This window comes from Macrobrachium rosenbergii, chromosome 2 (assembly GCF_040412425.1).
Source record: "Macrobrachium rosenbergii isolate ZJJX-2024 chromosome 2, ASM4041242v1, whole genome shotgun sequence".
NCBI classification, from domain to species: Eukaryota; Metazoa; Arthropoda; class Malacostraca; order Decapoda; family Palaemonidae; genus Macrobrachium; species Macrobrachium rosenbergii.
In genome coordinates, this window is record NC_089742.1 from 46,605,715 (window position 1) to 46,627,374 (window position 21,660).

General features: G+C 37.2%; 1 protein-coding gene across 1 annotated transcript; it reads right to left on the reverse strand.

Annotated features, from left to right (window-relative positions):
- Window positions 1-567: 567 nt before the first annotated feature.
- On the reverse strand, window positions 568-7,727 carry LOC136842929 (uncharacterized). The gene is made up of 4 exons (XM_067110933.1): window positions 7,465-7,727; window positions 6,137-6,244; window positions 5,008-5,174; window positions 568-2,293 (listed from the first exon to the last, which is right to left on the reverse strand). The coding sequence occupies exons 1-4, from the start codon at window positions 7,663-7,665 to the stop codon at window positions 1,483-1,485; spliced, it is 1,287 nt and encodes a 428-aa protein (XP_066967034.1). The 5' UTR covers window positions 7,666-7,727; the 3' UTR covers window positions 568-1,482.
- Window positions 7,728-21,660: the final 13,933 nt, after the last annotated feature.

A 21,660-nucleotide genomic window follows, 5' to 3' on the forward strand; every position in this document is an offset into this window, starting at 1 on the left:
GGCATAGGTGTAGCCTAGGATAGCAAACTTCATTTTCTGGTATCACCAATCTCAGAAGTATTAGATGAAAACATAAATTAAACCAGGATTTGTTACACATATAAAGAAAACAATTTTTCACTTTGAGACAAATACCAGAAGTACAGTACAGTGGTTGCTTAAAGCTAGTGTATGTCGTCCTGAAATACTCTCGCTGTAACAAGTTTGAGGTCAGTAACCGACAGGCCTTAAAATTTTTAAAATGAGCAAAATCCAAGTTATCTTATGTAGCACATCAGTCAACCCCTGGTATTCGTGGGGTATGTGTACCACTGTTCCCCCGCAATAGCTGAAATCCACGAGTACTTAAAACCTCTCTAAAAATGCTTATAACTGCCTATGTTGAGAATTCAGAACACCAAAAACTCCCTCTAAAAATGTTCATATCTGAATATTTTATTAGTTTTATCCAAAAAATGCATTTAGTCACGAAAAATATATGAAAATACAGTACTCTGTGAATATTTTTATAAGAAAAATACTGCAAATAGGCAAATTTTCCATGAATAATGTGCATATATGTTCCACAGAGAAACCCGTGAATGGGTAAAGCCACGAATCCATAGCTGTGAATAGGTGGGAGTCCACTGTATAAGACTGATGTTCTGGTTTCAAAATTGAAATCAGCATTGCGCTTACGTCACACAATATGCTGAGATAACGAGACATGTTAACAGAGAAAGTCTATCTACTGCTAACGTCATTTATCCGACTAGTCAAAAGTTATGGGTAAATAAATTTCAGTAAGCTTTCCTTACCGGGACAATGTTATTCTATTTTCTGAATAATTCCTGTAACCACTGAACAAAAAAAATTATTGCAGGGCACACTAACAAACACCTATTTAATTTCAATTCATGTTTTTTCAAGATGGCTGCAAGGCTTTGCAGCACCACAATGATGGCAGAACACCAAACTACATAGTACAAGTATACAGATAACATCTCCAGTTATTATTAACCCACTATGAAACAAAAACACACACACACAAATTAAAAAATGATGAACTACAGCATATGAGAATGGGGCTTCCCTGTGTGGGAGGGAAGGGAGTTGCCAAGAGCCTCCTATATACCATTTTACTTGTTTGTAATGGGCATTCGGGGAGCTAGTTCTCTGCCTATACCAACAATAAGCTGTTGTTCTTCAAGTAAACAATTTCTTGGGATTTTGTAAACTAACATTTAAAATTTCATATATAAAAACTGAACCATCTTATATTCAAATTATGCTATAAATATTCTAGGACTACCATGAATATGCAATAAAATCCTGATCACACCTTTAACAAAAAGAGACCCAAACATTCATGTACCGTATCGAGAAATATGCACCCTTGTGGGCAGAGGGGACACCAAAACAATTAGCGAAATTCACAATCGAAACGCCATGTTACAGACGATATAACAAAACACAATAAAAACGTAACAAAGACAACAAAGGTCACACCTTACATTTCTTCCAAAGTGTATCCTTAAAGCCTGTGATGCTCTGGTCGATGAGATACCACACCGTACCGTCCACGTTGTAAATATTCAATTTATCTACATCCGTATTGTCTACATCATTCTCGCACAGTCTGAACTGATCAATCTTAGAAACGAGAGACCTACCAGGGGAGCTCTGTGCATTAAAATGATTCACCCTTAAAAGTGAGGACACTGTCGGGGTTTCTAACATGGATTCGGGAAATTTCTTTAAAGGCGGCGCTTTTACATTTGGTGTGCGAGAAGAAACTGGCAGAGAGTTTGCGTAACTTTCATCATTGTGGACAGATTTTCCTTGCCGTTTCAGACCGCAAATTTTGCACACACTATGGAATACCTCTTCACTCATTTCAGGAGAACAGCAGGTACAGTGTAAGACTGCGTAACGACTACTGTTAGCGTGTGATCTAGGAGTGAACGTGGGAATGTTAAATCTTAACGATCGCTTCGTCTGAGTTGTCATAAAAGGTGTTTTTACATGATCAATAAGCCCTTTACCTACACTTGGTGTGAGCTCCATAGACAACTCGGCAGGTGGAGCATGAATGTTGATGTGAACTACCTTTGTACGATGACACGGCTGGAAATGAGGGAGCGGTAAGATCATGCTGTTAGCATGATCTGCTGGTGAATTGGGACTTGTATCGGAAAACCAATTATCACCTGATGGGGGAACTTTCTGACTTTTCTGAAACATCACCCACATCTTCTTGATGCCACATGGCCGGTCCACATGCTTTAGGAAGTTTTCATGAGAGGAGAATGCACTGAAAGAAAATTTACAAGGTACAGTATAGAATTACATTAGATGATACTGAATTCTTTTACTAAGATGTAATTCAGTATTTGGATATACTATTTTATCATTTATTTAAGGTAAGACTACTACTGAATGACTAAATTTGTAAATTTTCACACAAAAATATATTTTAATTTAATTTTCTATTGGAAATAATCATCATCTGTTCCATCAAATACATCTTCAGTGACCTCACAAGTTGGAGGCTTAGCTCCTAGCACATGGTTTACCAGCTAATTTCTGAAACCTGACAGGCACACAGAAGATGAAATGGGTCTATCTTATGAAGGCTGGATATTAGCCCTCGTCTTCTGTGACTGGAAGACATAACAATGCCAATATTGCAAATAACTTTATATCATAATTCATATTAGTGTTCAGTAACATTCCATCTTGTTGGGAAGCTTTAAACATGGACATTGTAAACAATGTTGAGTTTCTGTGTTCTGAAAAGATTCCAAAGGTGGTAAGTTTACCAGAGGGAGGGAAGAAAAGATTGCCTCGATAAACACATGCTTGTGTTGACAGAAAGACTCCAGTGGAGGAGTAGGAGATCAATTCTTACATGTCATTTGCTGTCAAGGCCTGGAGAAAACAACTGATTGCAGGAAGCTTCATTGACAATTCGGCAGAAGACCTTGATGAAACCCAAGTTGAATGTGGCTTTCAAGAACAACACACTGCAGGCAGAAGACTGGTAGTACCCCCTTTGCATGTGCGTCATGAATACAAAAGGACTCGGTTAAGTCCCTCATTTTTCCCATAGTCTCGATAATTAGTATGAGATCTCAAGGGTGGTGAGGGTAAGAACTTGTAATAGGAGTCAGGGGTATGTAAAACAATTTTGTTTATAAAAAACTGGATTTGTTCACCACAAATCCATCATTTGTATATAACCCAAAGTTCAATTACAGTGGGAAGCACTCTGCTGTTGAATGTGACCTATAGAATCCAAAGAGACCTCCTAGGGACAAGGAACCCAAATTCTATGAGAGGCACTAGGAGTCATATAGGTATCTGAAAATCCCTGCTAATAAGTAGGAAGCCCATGCATGCAGTTGTGTAAGTCTTATAATTCATAATAAGATTACCATGTATTTTTGCATAAGGTCCACAATAATATATTAATAGAATGGGAGACTTTATAAAAATATACAATAAGCTTTCAAACCCTATCATGGGTTCAAAAGCTCTTTATATATTTTTATAAAGTCTGCCATTCTGCTGATATATTATTGTGGACCTTATACAAAATTACTCATGTTCTCGGCATTGAGAGTTCTACACATTACCATGTATGTGAGATATTATTTTATTTACCATAGTTTGTATCTAAACAAATTTCACATATGTGAAATGAAATGAGATCTAAAGATTAAGTCCCCAGCTGCTGTGAATGCTACATGCCACACTGCTAATTGTTCTCCTTAAGAACAAGTGACCAACCATTAACATGTTACAGCATTAAGGTAAAAGCTCACCAAGTTAGTCTGGTACCACCAAATCCCCGTCATTAAAATTTTGTTGACATCAAGGACACATTTAAAATCAAAATTACCTCAATCTGTATGGCTTCAATCTGTCACATAACTATATGCTCTTAGGGTCACCTGTCTGAGCTGGTAAGAGAACATACTTCTACATGATTGCCTCGTGGAGCGTCTTGTGGAGAGGAGCAGTCTAGCATACCTTCCTTGAAGTCTGGCATTTACAGCATCCCTTGAAATAACGTGACAAGGTTTACGTCGGACAGATAGTCCGCCCACAGCCCAAACAGTTACTAAAAAACTTTAGATCAGTCAGATATACATAAGAATCTTCAAGAAACGTCCACCATGTAAGAGATTTAGTGCACTGCATCAACTGGGATGACACTACCTCGTGAAAGCTTCTTCCCATGCCAAGGAAAATCATACATATAGCAGTGATCAGTAAAACAAACAATATGGATTATCAGCAAGATGGCAGAAAGGTGATTTAGCGGTTGTGCTCTTTCTGTGACTCATCCTTACAAGCACAGGACACTTGAATGACTAACGTTGATGTGAAGCTCCCAGGAAGCTGCTTATGACAAACCTTTTCTTCTCTATGACCTCACTCCAAGGGATCACTTATTTTCACATTATCCCTTTTTAATCTTTGTAACTAAGTCCTCCCTTCGTGTCCTTTTTTTAATTTTATTATTTTACATTAATCTGTCTGTTAAATAAGCTAAATAACCTCACGGAAAACAAGCTTTAGTTAAAAATATGTGGCACTTGCTGGACTTATGGTAACTTGTGTGCAGACCGTCAAAAGTGCTTATAAACTTGTCTAGCATTCTGTGGAAAAGTTTCTCATTTTGTCTCCACCATACAAGCTGAACCTTAGTTTTGGAGAGATATTTTCCTGTTTAAAAAGGCACCTTGTAACCTCCAATTTACAGCACTTGGCCTCTGAATGACAAATGCTGTAATTTTATTACCCCTTTTAAGACTTGGAGGATTCCTATGCAACCAAATCATCCAAAGAGCCCCTACCCCTAAGCTTGCTAGATATATAGAAAAATATCCTATTTACAAACAGAACTGGAAAAACATTCTTTGTAATGTATTTGCAAATAGACACATCAAGTTTCCAATCACGAATATAAGTTGAAAATACCAAAAGGGAAGAGGACAAGAAAATTTGACTCAAACTTACTGAAATAACTGCATTGCAATATGGCGTTCACTAGACTTGTCACTCTGCGCTCCTCTAATATGACGGGGAAGAATGACAGAATATAACTCGTGCCCTGAAGCAACGGAAACTCCCAATACAAAGTTAACGACGGATACATCTCCAGATTCCAACTGTTCTTGCAGTGTCTGCAATAATTAAAGCTTAATTTCATTACATTTATTAATACTAGCAGTAACCATAACACCTGAGTACTATGAAATGTCATTAGTTTAATAAGACATTTTCCTTCAAATTTTAACAAATTATTAAACATCTTTAACAATTACCTGTTTGAAATGCAAACCATTAGCTTAGTAAATCTTTGCTTACATTGCTGAAACTTTGTAGGCAGAAGAAAAAGTGAGTTGTACCCAGCAGCTTCTAATACAGTCCATTAAAAAAGCATTGCTTTTAGTGGAACATTGAATCAGCAAAATTCTGTTATTACTGTTATTTATAAATACTTCAATAAAACATGTATCATACAACTAGACTCACATGGTTCACTCAGGATTTGAGAGTAGGTAGGTTTGAAAGGTGTAACAGGAGGAAAACCTCACTATTGCACTTGAAATTATTGTTAGGAGAGGCTGGATTGCAAGATGGAAGAAAGATAATATGAACGCAAGTACAGTTACAGGAATGAAGGAGGTTGCAGCTAGGGACTGAAGGGATGCTGCAAAGAACCTTTAGCAATGCCCACAGTGGACCCTGTGAGGTACACTGACGGCACTAACCCCTACAGGGGTTAAGTGAGATGAAATCATAAGAAATAGATTGCAATTAGAATTCAGAAAGTAATGCAGCTGTTGTCAAAGGATGCTCCAGAGACCAAAACCTCATTCTGAATAGGTTTCCAAGGGGGTGACTTCTGAAATGTGCTCCTGGGCAAGTAAAGCCTCCCTCCCGTACACCCCATAAAACATAACACTGATTCTTATTACCATACATTACTTATAATGTAGCCATTTCAAATGTCCATGAAATCCCAGATATCTTAATCTGCTGAGGAAAAACAAAAGAAGATCGTAAGCTGCAGGCGGCTCAGCAGTCCACCAGCAAGGCCTATAATCAGCATATTTTCTGACATTCATATAAAGTACTTTACCTTAGTCACTTTTCTGAAGTCTTCGATAAATTTCTTAGCTTTCAATAACCATAGTTTCATTCTCCTTTCTTTCTTTTGCTGTAAAACTTCTGCCTTTGAATTATTACCCTGAAATAAATAAAAACAATTACTATTTTTATTTTGGTATGCCAGTACAGTAATAGGAAATACAGAAAGAAGAGAAAAATAAATTGCATTAGTGAACAGAAAAATGTAAGTACTGTAGTTGCTGTCATCCTTATTACATCTGAATCTCTTGATTAGTCTGCAAATATCAAACAATAAATTCAGAACCACTCACAACTTGTGAAAATAGGAGTGGGAAGTCAGCCAACTTGCTTGCACTCAAAAGAGCAATATCCTCAAATTCAAATAAGCATTAGCCTAACTGTTCAACAAGAACCTAATAAGCATTTGATTGCTTATCTATGGGTTTATGCAAAATCCTGTTTTGCAGTTGAATACTTCCCACAATTGTTGGATGGGTGTAGCACATAGAGGGTATGAAAAATACAAAAAAAAAAAAAGAGTGGTTCGCACCGACATTAAGTGGCCAAAAATGCCTAAAACACAATATAAGGAGGAATTGCAGAGTAAGGGGTCAGGGCTACTGTATGCCTAGTAGGCATTTAAGAGGGAATATGACCTAACAAGACTTGCCTTTACCTAACCTAACCCTGGACGCTGTGTCCTAACCTAACCCTGGACGCCGTGTCCTAACCTAACCCTAGACGCCGTGTCCCAACCTGGCCGGGGGGATCTGCTCCCCCTGGACACCCCCCAAGTAATTCATGACTCTGTACTCTGCATTCTACCTGAAATTATTTTTTGAAAATGTTCCATGCAGGGCGTTCACATCAAATTAGGCCTAGCTAGGTCTAAAAATGTCTAAACAACGTAAAATTACCATTAATTGAATGAAAAGGATATTTTCCTATGGCTATAGGAACCTACATTATTATATTAGATAGATCCATTCTGGACCAGCTAGGGTATGGGCCTGTCCCAACGTTCTCAATCCTACCCCGGCATTTCTCACGAGGTTTAGGGGGTCATTTCCCCCCAAAAGTCAAATATACCGCAGCAGAGGCATCGTAAGTTAAATTAGCCAATTAAAGTTATTAAATTATTAGGCTGGCATCGCCATATTTTCATACTATATAAACAAATTCTACGTATGTATGTATATATATATATATATATATATATATATATATATGACAACAACTACATATAACAAATTAACGTTCTAATTAGCGCAAAGATGAATAAACTGACTAAAATAAAATACCTTTTTGCTTTCGTCTTTTTATTTTGGAACCTTAGGTCCGGTGCCCACCGCCCTCCACCTTCGCCGCCGTTTTCAGGAGCATTTCGTAAGCCATGGGTATTTGGTAGCGCTGATACAACACGTACTTCAGTAAAGTCTCCAGTATGACGTAACACGAAGACGTGGTCACGCCATTGTCGATTTCCACGGCGATATTCAGCGGCCTCTCGTCCCTTCGCCATTTGAACTTTGCCTCCATAATGTAAACAATCTCGGGACGGTCGGACGCCTTCTTATTTTCTTCTTCTTCTTCTTCTTGATTCCCCGGGTAGGTTTCCTGGGGGTACAAAGCACCTCCGAGGTCACATTTTCTGTACGTATGACCAGTGGGGAACCACAAAAATTTTCATATACATTTAAATATAGTCCTCTGCACTTAATCTAAAGTCTCGCGTGTATAGTTCGACTTAAATTTCGTACCAAAGCAAAAAATAGATCTCAAGAATAACTCGCTTTCCTGTACGAATGACCTGTTGGGGAACAACAACAATTTGCATATACATTTAAATACGGTCCTCTGCACTTTATCCAAAGCCTCACGTATATAGTTCAACTTGGATTTCGTACCAAAGCATAAAATGAACTTCAAGATTAACTCTTAATATTATGTACGTATAACCGGCAGAGAAGCAGCAAAATTTTGTATATACATTTAAATAGTCCTCAGCACTTAACCCAAGGTCTCACATGTTCAGTTTAACTTAATTTTCGTACCAAACCGTAAAATAAATCTCTAGATTAAATCTTATTTTTCTGTACGAATAACCTGTTGGGGAACAAAAAAATTGCATGTACATTGAAATACAGTCCTCTGCACTTAATCCAAAGTCTCTCGTATATAGTTCAACTTAAATTTCGTACTAAAGCATAAAATAAATCTCGAGATTAATTCTTAATATTATGTACGTATAACCTGCAAAGGAAGGATAAAAATTTGCACATACATTTAAATAGAGTCCTCTGCACTTAATCCAAAGTCTCACTTATATAGTTCAACTTCAATTTCGTACCAAAGCATAAAGTAAATCTTAAGATCAACTCTTCTTAAGTTTGTTTACCTGCTGATAAACAACACAAATTTGCATAAGCATTTCAATATAGTAATCTGCACTTATCCCATAGGCCTACCTATATGATTTATCTTCGTTTTCTACCAAAGCATAAAATGTAACAAAAACCTTTATATACATTTGAATATACTTCTGTGTAATCGATTCATAGTCCTACCTATAAGATTAACTCAAGTTTTCAACGTAGGTATAAAATAACTCTCCCCCGAGGCCATATAAGTCACTGGAAAATCAACTGGCCACAGGGTGTGTTTTCCATAGTCTCGTAAGATGGGTTCATGCTACACTAAACATGTGTATATAATTGTAAATATGTATTTACCATATACGGTCTGAGATATGCAATAGTTATCGAGCAGTTTCATAAGTTGAGAGTGTTCATTTGGAAGAATGGAATTAACGGGTTTCATTGCGAATTTTAAAAGAGAGAGAGAGAGATTAGAGAGAGAGAGAGAGAGAGAGAGAGAGAGAGAGAGAGAGAGAGAGAGAGAGAGAGAGCAATTAAATTGTCAGTTTTCAAAATTTATATATATATATATATATATATATATATATAATATATATATATATATATATATATATTATATATATATATATATGTATATATATATACACACATACATATATATATATCAGCAATAAGTCACAAACTGCACGTGACAAATATATACGTAGACGACCACATGAAAGGTGAAAATTAAAGACCAGGTACTATAAGCGCTTTCGTGTTGCGTACACTTCTTGGGGTAAAAAAGTAAAATAAATAAAGAGAGACATAAACAAGAAAACTTCACAAAACAAAGATCAAAGCCACTAACAAGCTAAACATCATTACTGAATGCAATCACTAGTTTGAAGTTAAATTGTCACATACGAAACAAAAAATACTTTAAAAATACTTAAGAACTGAAACTACAGTTAGAACAGGCTATTGCTAAAAGGTAACATTGTACTTCCCTACAATTTTATGAACAAGGTAACTATCTAATTTAAAAAGACCCGAACTAATATTCATAAGTTGATTGTTAAAATGCTTAATAAAGGCAGATTCAATTATATTTCTCTTAACAATGTGGTTACAAAAATTATCTCAGATGAATTTTTCCAGTCTATACAATGGTTAAAATCATTCATATGTACAAATAAAGCACTTGTCAATTGGCCTGTTCGAACTGCGTAACGATGCTGTTTTTAGACGATAATCTAGTTCTTTACCAGTTTGACCAAGGTATTTATTACTACATCCAGCACAAGGAATCGTGTAAATACAGCCATTAATTTGTTTTGGGGAGTTACGAACAATGATATTCTGAAAGTGTCCCTGAATTCTTGTAAACAACAGTTATCTTGAAAATTTTCAGTAATTTTTTAATGAAACAAAGATTTACGTTATATGGAAGTGTCAAAATATTTTTCTCACCAAAGGCTCCTATTGTTATTGGAATAAAAAATGTTTCTCGCTTTCTGTAAAGATTTGTCGATTAGGTATTTTAAACATAATTCCCACGTCGTAAATTTTACAAAATTCCGAGTCTAAGGAATTCCGGGCTGCATATCATGCCCTTAAAAACATGCTACAAAAAAACTGAGAGTTTTACATTAACGTGGTGATCTGAATAATAGTGGACATAAGAACAGACGTTGGTAGGTTTCCTGTAAACATCAAACACAAAAAGTTCTATCCCTTCTATGAACCAAAACATCTAAAAATGGTAATGAACAATTATTTTCTCTTCAACTGTGAATTTAATAGAAGGTACCAAATGATTTACCTTGTCCAAAAAAACTGTTCAAATTTTCGCACATGGGCCAAACACAGAATATGTCATCAACGTATCGAAACCAAAAGAACCCTTAGGCAAAATAGCAGGCAATATTTTTACTTCAAAAACTCCATATATAGGTTGCTAAGAACTGGGGAAAGGATTTCCATAGCCATCCCAAACTTTTGAAGGTAATGTTCCGTTAAAACAAACTGTAATCCTTAACACATAATTTTATCAATTCTAAAATTTTGTCAGAAGCTAAAGGTAAATCATGCCTTGTTAATTCGTCAGCTAAAAGGCCAATAAACGTCAACTGGGACATTGGTAAATAAAAGAAGTTACATCAAACTGACCATTTTAAAGTCGTAATTTATGCGAGAATTACTAATTTTTCAACAAAATCTGTATTATTCTTTATATGCGATTGGGATATGTTTCCGACAATAGGCGTGAGAATCCGAACCAACCATTTATTTATTTTACTTTGTACCCCGAAGAAGTGTACGCAATACACGAAAGCGCTTGGTACCTGGTCTTTAATTTTCACCTTACATATATATATATGTATATATAATATATATATACGTATATATATACACATATACATGCACGCACACACACATATAACATATATATATCAGATATCTCTTTTATTTACAGACTCCTATTCAAAGTAGCCCGAAATCTTCAATAGTCCTACAACATCTACGAGATGTTATGCATTAGTGAACATCACATTCCCCTAAGAGTGCCCTTAGACCATATTAGCTCAAGATCTTAGGAATTTCCTTACTGACCAGAGTTGGAAATTCAGTACTCAGACATTATTTGGTAAATGCGCGGAAGTTTCTTCGGCGCAATCGAGTTTTCTGTACAGCCCAACAAATAATCAAGGCCACCGAAAACAGATCTACCTTTTGCAGCCGCGGCCCATGAAACTTTAACCATGGGCCCGGTGGTGGTATATTCCATCGTTGCCAGAAGCACGATTATGGCTAACTTTAACCTTGAATAAAATAAAAATCTGAGCCAGAGGGCTGCAATTTGTTATGTTTGATGGTTGGAATGATCAACATACCTGACAGCTCAGTAGTTTTTAAGATCTGGAGGGCGGATAGAAAAAGTGTGACAGACGGACAGAATAAGGTGCGGACGGACAGACAAAAGCTGCGCAATAGTTTTCTTTACACAAAACTAAAAAGCGTTAAAAATCCACGGTTTCTGTCTCCAAAGGCTGAAATCTCTTTTTACCTATGGCAATAAACAGAGTATGGACGCAAGAACAAATGGAAAGTTAAACCGGTCAGAGGATCTGCTAATTACAGAGTATTCGTTGACAGATCTGAGATTCTTAATCATATCAACCACTTTGGAATGATAATGCACTTTATTTGAGCCTCCCAGACGACAGAATATAGAATTTAGGCCACAGGCCAAGTGCTGGGACCTTGGTGAGGTTATTCAGCGCTGAATAGGAAATTGAGAGTAAAAAGATTTGGAAATTGAGGATAAAAAGATTTGGAAATTGAGAGTAAAAAGATTTGAAAGGTGTAACTGGAGGGAAACCTCACGGTTTTACCGGGAATATAATGATCCTGATTTTACTAACGCATCGCCATTAAAAGGCCAGAAATATTATTCAGGTTTCATCATGAATATAATGATCCTGTTTCATAAGGAATCTTCATTAAAAGGCCAGAAATATTATTCAGGTTTCATAACGAATATAATGAGCCTGATTTTTAATAAATCATCATTAAAAGGCCAGAAATATTATTCAGGTTTCATCACAAATATAATGATCCTGATTTTATAATGAATCACCAATAAAAGGCCAGAAATATTATTCAGGTTTCATCATGAATAATCATCATTAAAAGACCAGAAATATTATTCAGGTCTCATCATGAATATAATGATCCTGATTTTATGATGAATCATCATTAAAAGGCAAAACATATTGTTCAGGTTTTATCATTCTTTTTAGTACTCGGAAAAGAAAGCTATTGTGCCTGCTTTGTCTGTCCGTCCGCACTTTTCTGTTCACCTCAGATTAAAAACTACTGAGGCTAGAGGGCAAATTGTATGTTGGTCATCCACTCTCCAATCATCAAACATACCAAATTGCAGCCCCTAACCTCAGTAGTTTTATTTTATTTAAGGTTAAATTTAGCCATAATCATGCTTCTGACAACAATATAGGCCAGGCCACCACGGGGTTAAAGTTTCATGGGCCGCGGCTCATACAGCATTATACCGAGACCACCGAAAGATTGATCTATTTTCGGTGGCCTTGCTTTACGCTGTACAGAAAACTCGATCGCGCCGAAGAAACTTCGGCGCATTATTTACTCGTTTAGCTTGTTGACAGGAGGCCCCTGCAATCACACATATTGTTGCACAGTCGTCAAGTGCTTTGGTTTGCTGCCTGCGACTGCAATCTTTGTTTCCATATGCGAACAAAAATCTTTTGTTATACTTTGACAGTTTTGGCTCGAAGGCCGATTGGTACAAAGACATGTATATATATCATTCACTTAGCGTTCTTTTGAAGCGCGTCTTTCTGTATAGGGAAAACTGTAGTGATTCTCTTTTTTATTTATTTAAAGGAAAGTCAATATTGCTCTTAGGCCTCTCGGTTGATTTAATTGTATTATGTATGTAGATATATATATATATATATATATATATATATATTTATATATATATATATTATATATATATATATATATATATATATATATGTATGTATATATATATATATATATATATATATGTATATATATATATATATATATATATATATATATATATATATATATATATATATATATATATATATTTATATATATATATATATACACTTATACATAACATGAGTCACCCAATACCTAGGCTCATGGGGTTTGCAACCCCATACCCTGTGCTAATATCACAAACGCCACGTAAAATAAGTGTAATCCTTCGGGCCAGCCCTAGGAGAGCTGTTAATCAGCTCAGTGGTCTGGTAAAACTAAGCTATACTTACTTACAAGTAACACAAAAATTACTAAATCCTGGGGTTTTGAATAAGCAGAGAAAAAGATATATATGACAATTAGTGATTTGTCAATGATAAGTTTTAATATGTTTTAATATAATCATATTTCTTTTAGCTGACAACAGAACGTATTTTAATATTCAAGATGCTTTAGAAGGTAAAGAGATGGAAAGTTTTACAATGAATGTAATGAATATAATGATCCCGATTTTTCAATGGATTATCATTCAATGGCCAGACATATATTTCAGGTTATATCATGAATATAATGAATAAAATTATCCTGATTTTATAATGAATTATCATTAAAAGGCCAGATATATTTTTAGGCTTATCATGAATATAATGATTCTGATTTTATAATGATTTATCATTAAAAGGCCAGAAATATTTTTCAGATTTTAAGATGAATGCGAGCATGATTTTACAATGAGTTATTATTAAAAGGCCAGAAATATTTTTCAAGTTTTATAATGAATATCATGATCCTGATTTTACAATAGATTATCATTAAAAGGCCAGAAATATCTTTCAGATTTTATCATGAATATAATGATCCTGATTTTACATTGAATTATCATTAAAAGGACGGAAATATTATTCAGGTTTTATCATGATGATAATGATCCTGATTTTATGATGAATCATCATTAAAAGGCCAGAAATATTTTTCAGGTTTTATCATGAATATAATGATCCCGATTTTAAAAGGAATTATCGTTAAAAGGCCAGACATATATTTTCAGGTATTATCATGAATATAATGATCCTGATTTTATAATGAATTAATGTTAAAATGATACAAATATTGTTCAGGTTTTATAATGAATATAATGATCCTAATTTTACAATTAATTATCATTAAAAGGCCAGAAATATTGTTAAGATTTTATAGTGAATATAATAATCTAGATTTTAAATGAATTATCATTAAAAGGCAAGAAATATTATTCAGATTATATAGTGAATATAATGATCTAGATTTCACAATGAATTATCATTAAAAGGCAAGAAATATTATTCAGATTATATAGTGAATATAATGATCTTGATTTTATAATGAATTCTCATTAGAAGGCCAGAAATACTTCAGATTTTATAGTGAATACAATGATCCTGATTTTATAATGATTTATCATTAAAAGGCCAGAAATATTATTCAGATTTTATAGTGAATATAATGATCCATATTTTATAATGAATTGTCAATAAAAGGCCAGAGATATTATTCAGATTTTATAGTGAACATAATGATCCAGATTTTAGGATGAATTATCATGAAAAGGCCAGAATTATTATCAAGCTTTATAGTGAATATAATGATCTGTATTTTACAATGAATTATCATTAAAACCAGAAATACTATTCAGATTTTATAGTGAATATAATGATCCAGATTTTATAATGAATTATCATTAAAAGGCTAGAAATATTATGAGAGAGAGAGAGAGAGAGAGAGAGTCAATAGTAATAAGTAAACATTGCAAAATCCTTAAAAAAAAAAGAAGAAGAAGAAGAAGAAGCACTTCCTCCTAGCCTCCCGACGGCGAGAAAGACGAGAGGCGACTGAGCCTACATACAGGAGAAGGATTTGCATCAGCTCTCCCAACCATCCTTCCAGAGAAGCCAGGAATACGAGGAGTGCGTGCGTGTGTGTGCGCGCGCGCGTGTGTGTATATGTGTATGTATATGTGTGTGTGAGTGTATCCCGGCGTTCGGAGATAACTCGGCGCACGCATCTCCTTTTGGAAAACGCAATGGTGACCTCTGGCAACAATTGGCTCCCTCGACCCAACATCTCAGCACATTATTGGGTGTCGCCAGTCTTGCGTTGGCTCTGGTCAGGTGTCACCCGCGTGTCCAAAACGGCTCCCCCTCTGCTGTCCTTGCGAGAACTCCCGCCGTCTCAGTCGCCTACTCCTCCTCCTCCTCCTCCTCTTCCTCCTCCTCCTCCTCCTCTTTCGAACAGCTGTGTATCGTCGTCGACGTCGTCCAGAGGGATTTATTTATTTTTTTAAGAGTCGGTAAGATCAAAGATGACGATGTTCCCTTAAAATTAATCTACCCCCATTTTTCTCATTTTTAGCTGCGTCAAAACGAGACAGAGAGAGAAGAGGATTTCAGTGGTTCCTTAATACGTCTTTTCTCATTTTTAGCTGCGTCAAAAAAAGAGAGTTAAGTGAGGATGCAAGCGTTTGTGGCGTAATAATCCTTCGGGAAAGAAAGAGAGAGAGAGAGAGGCACATTTGCATCGTCAGGAGAGCCCTGGCCAGTCCCTGTTCCAGAAGGGCGAAAGGGAGGGTAATAAGAGAGGGGAGCGGGTATTGACGACATTCCTATGATGATATCCTACATACGCATGCAAACGAGGACATCGGCGAGGAAGCGAACGCGAGGAGATGGAACGCCAGAGGAGGCGATCCTCAGAGGGGATCCTGTGAGGAAGAAGATCCTGAGGGGAGGAAATCCTGTGAGGGAGAGATGAGTGGGGCTTGTGGTAGCGCCAAGCGGCGGCGGCGGCGGTGGCTGTGGTTCACAGGTGGTTGAAGGTAACAGGTGGTAGCGGTAGGATGAGACCGACCCGACCGTCCTAGGGCGCAGAGCAGTGCCGCTGGGTGGTGGTGGTGGTGGTGGAGGTGGTAGCCGCCGCCGCCGCCGCCGTGAGGTTGGGGAGGAGGAGTGGGAGGGGGGAGGGGAGGGGAAGGTGCCGTAACAGGTGGCGCTGCTGATGCCTAAAGTGGTAGTGTTAGCCTCGGGGGGGTTTCCAGGTCAATTAGAAAAGATGCTGAAGAAGGACTTCGGAAGAAGAAGAAGGAGAAGAAGAGGAAAGAGAAGTTGTGTGGCCCCTCGAGAGCCGTTTCCTCTTCCGCCCTCTCTCTCTCTCTCTCTCTCTCTCTCTCTCTCTCTCTCTCTCTCTCTCTCTCTGGTGACTTGAACGCAAACGCGATATTGCTTTTGGTAGAAAGGTTCTTTGTTTAGAATCTCCCGCATTCACGCCGGAGGTCTGGGCTCCTGTGTCAAGTAGCGTCTGTCCTCGGGTTCCTAGCTAGACCTCGGTTCCTTGGACCGGGTCCCTAGATAAGGCCTGGGTTCCTTGAACCAGGTTCCTAGATAAGGCCTAGGTTCCTTGGACCGGGTTCCTAGGTAAGGCCTGGGTTCCTTGAACCAGGTTCCTAGGTAAGGCCTGGGTTCCTTGAACCAGGTTCCTAGGTAAGGCCTGGTTCCTTGGATGGGGTTCCTACCTAAGACCTGGGGACCCTTGGACCAGGTTCCTAGCCAGACCTCGGTTCCTACCTGGACCGGGTTCCTGGACCCTAGATAAGGCCTGGGTTTTCGGGTTTGTAAGACTGGGTTTCCCGGGCTAAGACCTGGGTTCCCTTGGACCAGGTTCCTAGATAAGGCGGAGGTTCTGGGTTGAGCCAGTTCCTTGAACCAGGTTCCTAGCTAGACCTCGGTTCCTTGGACCAGGTTCCTAGATAAGGCCTGGGTTCCTTGAACCAGGTTCCTAGATAAGGCCTGGGTTCCTTGGACCGGGTTCCTAGCTAGACCTCGGTTCCTTGGACAGGGTTCCTACCTAAGGCCTGGGTTCCTTGGACCTGGGTACCTAGGCACTGGGTTCCTTGGCAGTGATGGATTTATGTCGAAATTAAGGAGGCTTCAGCCTAACGTAGACCCAAAGCTTGCACGGAACATCCGACGATTTAAACAACCAATTAAAAAAAAAACACAAATATAAGAAAATAGCTTGACGAATATTACATATCGATTGATAATATATATATCGATTGACTGCTTGATTGATCTGGCACTCAAGATACTAGACGCAGCCACAGATATATGAGAGTTGTTCAGTAATGGCCATTTTTTTTTATGATCTCCTTCAATGAACCTATTTCAAAAGAACAAGTCATTGACGATTCTCAAGGTGAGTGATGTGTATTTATCAGTGTTTCAAACGCCTCTGACCTCAGTGAGACACATGGGAACATGCTTTTATGTAGATAGATAGATAGATAGATAGATAGATAGATAGATAGATAGATAGATAGATAGATAGATAGATATATTATAAGAAGAACTGAGAGGGTGGGGAATGTGGAGACAAATTGGAATGGTGAAAGATGGACTGTGTTATTTCGAGATAGTTCGGTCATGTGGAGAGAACAAGTAGTGATAGGCTAGTGGAAAGAGTATGCAATTCAGAAGTGTCGGATGGAAGAAGAGAAAGACCCAGATAAGGATGGATAGATGCAGTGCAAAGAGGTATTGGAAAAGAGGGACCTTAGATCCAGAAGTGTTGTGCATTGTCTATAAGGTGTTTGACGTATTGCTGGTGAGCCTTCTTTGTAGCTGTATGACTGGCTTATGATGCGGAAGTCTTCTGAACACAAGGTCCATCAATGGATCAGCGTTTACATGTTAAACTTCTGCCCATAGATGTACCAGAAATGAATGTGCTGTGCCACCATGACAGAGTATTGTGGCATAAAAGAGTTGTGGATCCCCTGGAGAAGGAAATAACCACTAATTGCAGATGAAACTTATCTTCTTTAGCAAACTGCAAACACTCACAATAAAACAACAACATTCTTGTGGCTTTGTTTGAGTCAGAGGACCAGCACCACCAATAGACATGTTTCCTGCAGCCCATATCCAGAGTTCATGATGCAAAAGAATATAACAAGAAACTGGAAAAGATAGTCTATGGGTTTAGAGTGTTTGGATTGATACAGGAGATGAGAATTGTGTGGTATCAGATGTGCAACAAAGAATAAGGTGAATATTACGGCGTTTTCTAAACAAATAGTAGGGGAAATAGTGATTGAATTTCTACGTTTAACAGATGTAAGATAAGGTAAGGGAGTTGGGAAACTTAATGTTTTTGATACAGGGATGGATTGCAATGAAATGAAAGAGAAAGTTTCTGGATGCATAGATCTGTGCCTGGCTGGGTTTAAAGAGAGAGAGAGAGAGAGAGAGAGAGAGAGAGAGAGAGAGAGGATGGTTGTGCTAGGTGATTTTGATGTAAAAGTGTCTGGCAGAGGGGAAAAAATACGAATAGGGAACGTTAATAGTAAGCTAGAAGGACTGGAGTATTTGGTTTTGGGAAACGGTTGGTTTCAAAATGATATCTTTAAATATGGCCAGGTAACACAAGATGGAGAGGAAAACAGTTTGTTAGCTCATGTGTTAATAATTCTCTTCGAGTGCAGCTGCAAAACGTTTAAGCAAGGGAAAGAAAAAAGAAGTCAGTAAAATGCTGAGAAAGAAAAAATTGAGAAACGAATGAAAAATCTGAGTAAAAATCAGATAAACAAGTAAAAAATGCGCCGAAGTTTCTTCAGCGCAATCGACTTTTCTGTACAGCTGCTACTGCGTACTTTATAATCATGGCTATCAATAATAGATCTATCTTTCAGTAGTCACGGTATAATGCTGTATGAGTCACGGCCCATGAAACTGTAACCAAGGCCTGGTGGTGGCCTACCCTATATCGTTGCCAGAAGCACGATCATGGCTAACTTTAACCTTAAATGAAATAAAAATTACTGAGGCTAGAGGGCTGCAATTTGGTATGTTTGATGATTGGAGGGTGGAAGATCAACATACTAATCTGCTGCCCTCTAACCTCAGTAGTTTTTAAGATCTGAGGGTGGACAGAAAAAGTGCAGACAGGAAAAGTGCGGACAGGATAAGTGCGGACAGAATAAAGTGCGGATGGACAGACAAAGCCGCCACAGCAGTTTTCTTCTACAGAAAACTAAAAAAGAAATTAAAACATTCATCACTAATTTATTTTAAGTCTTCTGACTCCGCTCGATTGTCAGTCTACACTTCATAGTTCTGACTTCGTGATCTTTGAAATTTAGGCTGCCACTGGGCCACTTTTGGCCAGTCAGTGCTTAAGAAAATACCTCTACCTTTTTAAGTCATTCATTAAAACCTTATTTCCTCAGAATAATTTAATTCAGAAGCGGTATAAAGATAGTTCTGGGGGATTCGAAGTGGTCTGAACATGTAGTGAGAATGGAGGAAAATGAGTTGGCAAGAGGTTCGTATTATGGAGTAAAGAGGTGTTAGAATAAAACAATGAATTTAGTAATCCACTCTCCCTCTCTCTCTCTCTTTCTTTCCCCTGTTCTTCTCTCCATCATTATCAAGAAATTAAACTCCCAAAAAGCTTAGGCGTTATTATTATTATTATTATTATTATTATTATTATTATTATTATAATTATAATTATATATATATATATATATATATATATATATATATATATATATATATATACATACATATAGCAAGTTCGTGTCTATGTACATGTAAACATCCATCTACTATTCTCGAACGACTGAACTTTTGCAGGAAAAATCATAACTGTGCACAGTATCCTGCAAACAACGGAGCCCATTTTGCTTCATGTTCAAATGCAATAGAACATTCGATGACTGACCTCCAGATAGCTCGTGAACAGTGAGAGCATTGATCCGTGAGTGACGCTCGTTTGGAGCCCTGCGCTCAATTTGATTTGGGACAGAAGAAGAAGAAGAAGAAGAAGAAGAAGAAGAAGAAGAAGAAGAAGAAGAAGAAGAAGAAGAATGGAATGGAATATGAGAGTTCGGGCCAAAGGCCCAGCACAGGGGTCTACGAGGTCACTCAGTGCCGGAAAGGAAATTGAGAGTGGGTAGGCTTGAAAGATGAAACAGTAAGAAAACCTCAAAGCAGTTGCACTATTAATCAATTGTTAGGAGAAGGTGGATAGCAAGATGAAAGAAAGATAATTACGAATGGAGGTACAGTACAAGGAATGAACAGAGTAGCAGCTAGGGGCCGAAAGGACGCTGCAAAGAACCTTTAGTAATGTCTACTGACGAAGAACAAGAAGAAGAAGAAGAAGCCACTGGGTCAAATGTTGACGGATGGTCTTTCCTGCAAAGCGCACGGGGGCGGAATCCCCTTTAATAATCCCCCAAATGAAATGTGGGGAAGGGGGTGGTTGGGGGGGAGAAGGGGGAGTTGTTATATGGACAAAATATCAAAATGACTCGCGGAATTGATATTGATTATCTGTGGGGCCATTCGCCCTACTACATGGCACACTTGGCGGATTTTGTTTACAAGATTTTTTTTTTTATCAGCTCGTCAAAGGTCTCTATACTAAAGAACTGAACTGAATTGAATACAGAATTTAGGCCAAAGGCCAAGCACTCGGACCTATGAGGTCATTCAGCGCTGAAACGGAAATTGACAGTAAAAGGTTTGAAAGGTGTAACAGAAGGACAACCTCTCAGCTGCACTATGAATCAATTGTCAGAGGATGTTGGAAAATCAGGGGGAAGAAAGAGAATACGGAAGGAGGTAGAGTAAAAGGAACGAAAGGGGTTGCAGCTAGGGACCGAAGGCACGCTGCAAAGAACCTTAAGTAATGCCTACAGTGCATTGTATGAGGTGAACTGATGCCACTACCACCCTACGGGGTCTATACTAGAGAATACGTGCATTTGTCTAAAGGTTATTTTCATAAATAACACTGCAGCTGTACCATAAGCAGTTTCCTATAGCTATCAGACAATATTTAAGTGAGATATAAATTCAGTAGTTGACTAAACCATATAATTAGACCATATGATACCAATTTTAGTTTTTAATAGACGCAACTTCCCAGTACAAACCTCTAGGTTTAAAGCGGTGTTTATAAAATTGTCAGTGGCTCTATCAAGTCTATTTTGGTCATAAGATAAATGTTACAATTTATGATAAGAGAGAATATATATATATATATATATATATATATATATATATATATATATATATATATATATATATATATATATATATATATAGTATATATATATTTATATAATGTGAGACAGTAAGTGACGGCTAGTTCTAAAATCTACCCCATATCTCATCATTCTGCGTTATTGAGTCTTATTCTTCTCCTTGTATTTTAAAAATTCACTCAGAGTTTATTTGTTTACTAATTTGTTCATTTACTTTTTCTAATAACTGATCTCTTCTTCGTCTATTTAATGCTGTTTTCTGCTACTTCCTCCTAATGAACACCACGATATACTTTGGAGCTTGAATTTCAAGTCAATGGCCCCTGTGGTGGGCTTGTTCCATATGAATAGGGTTCATCATCTTCTGAATAATAATAATAATAATAATAATAATAATAATAATAATAATAATAATAATAATAATAATAATAAAGCTACTTCAAATGAAAAACTAAATACGCTTTTAATACACTTCTCTTTTGCTTTTCAGATTATGATGAATCTCTTTTCCTTTCCAGATTATTACGAGTCTCT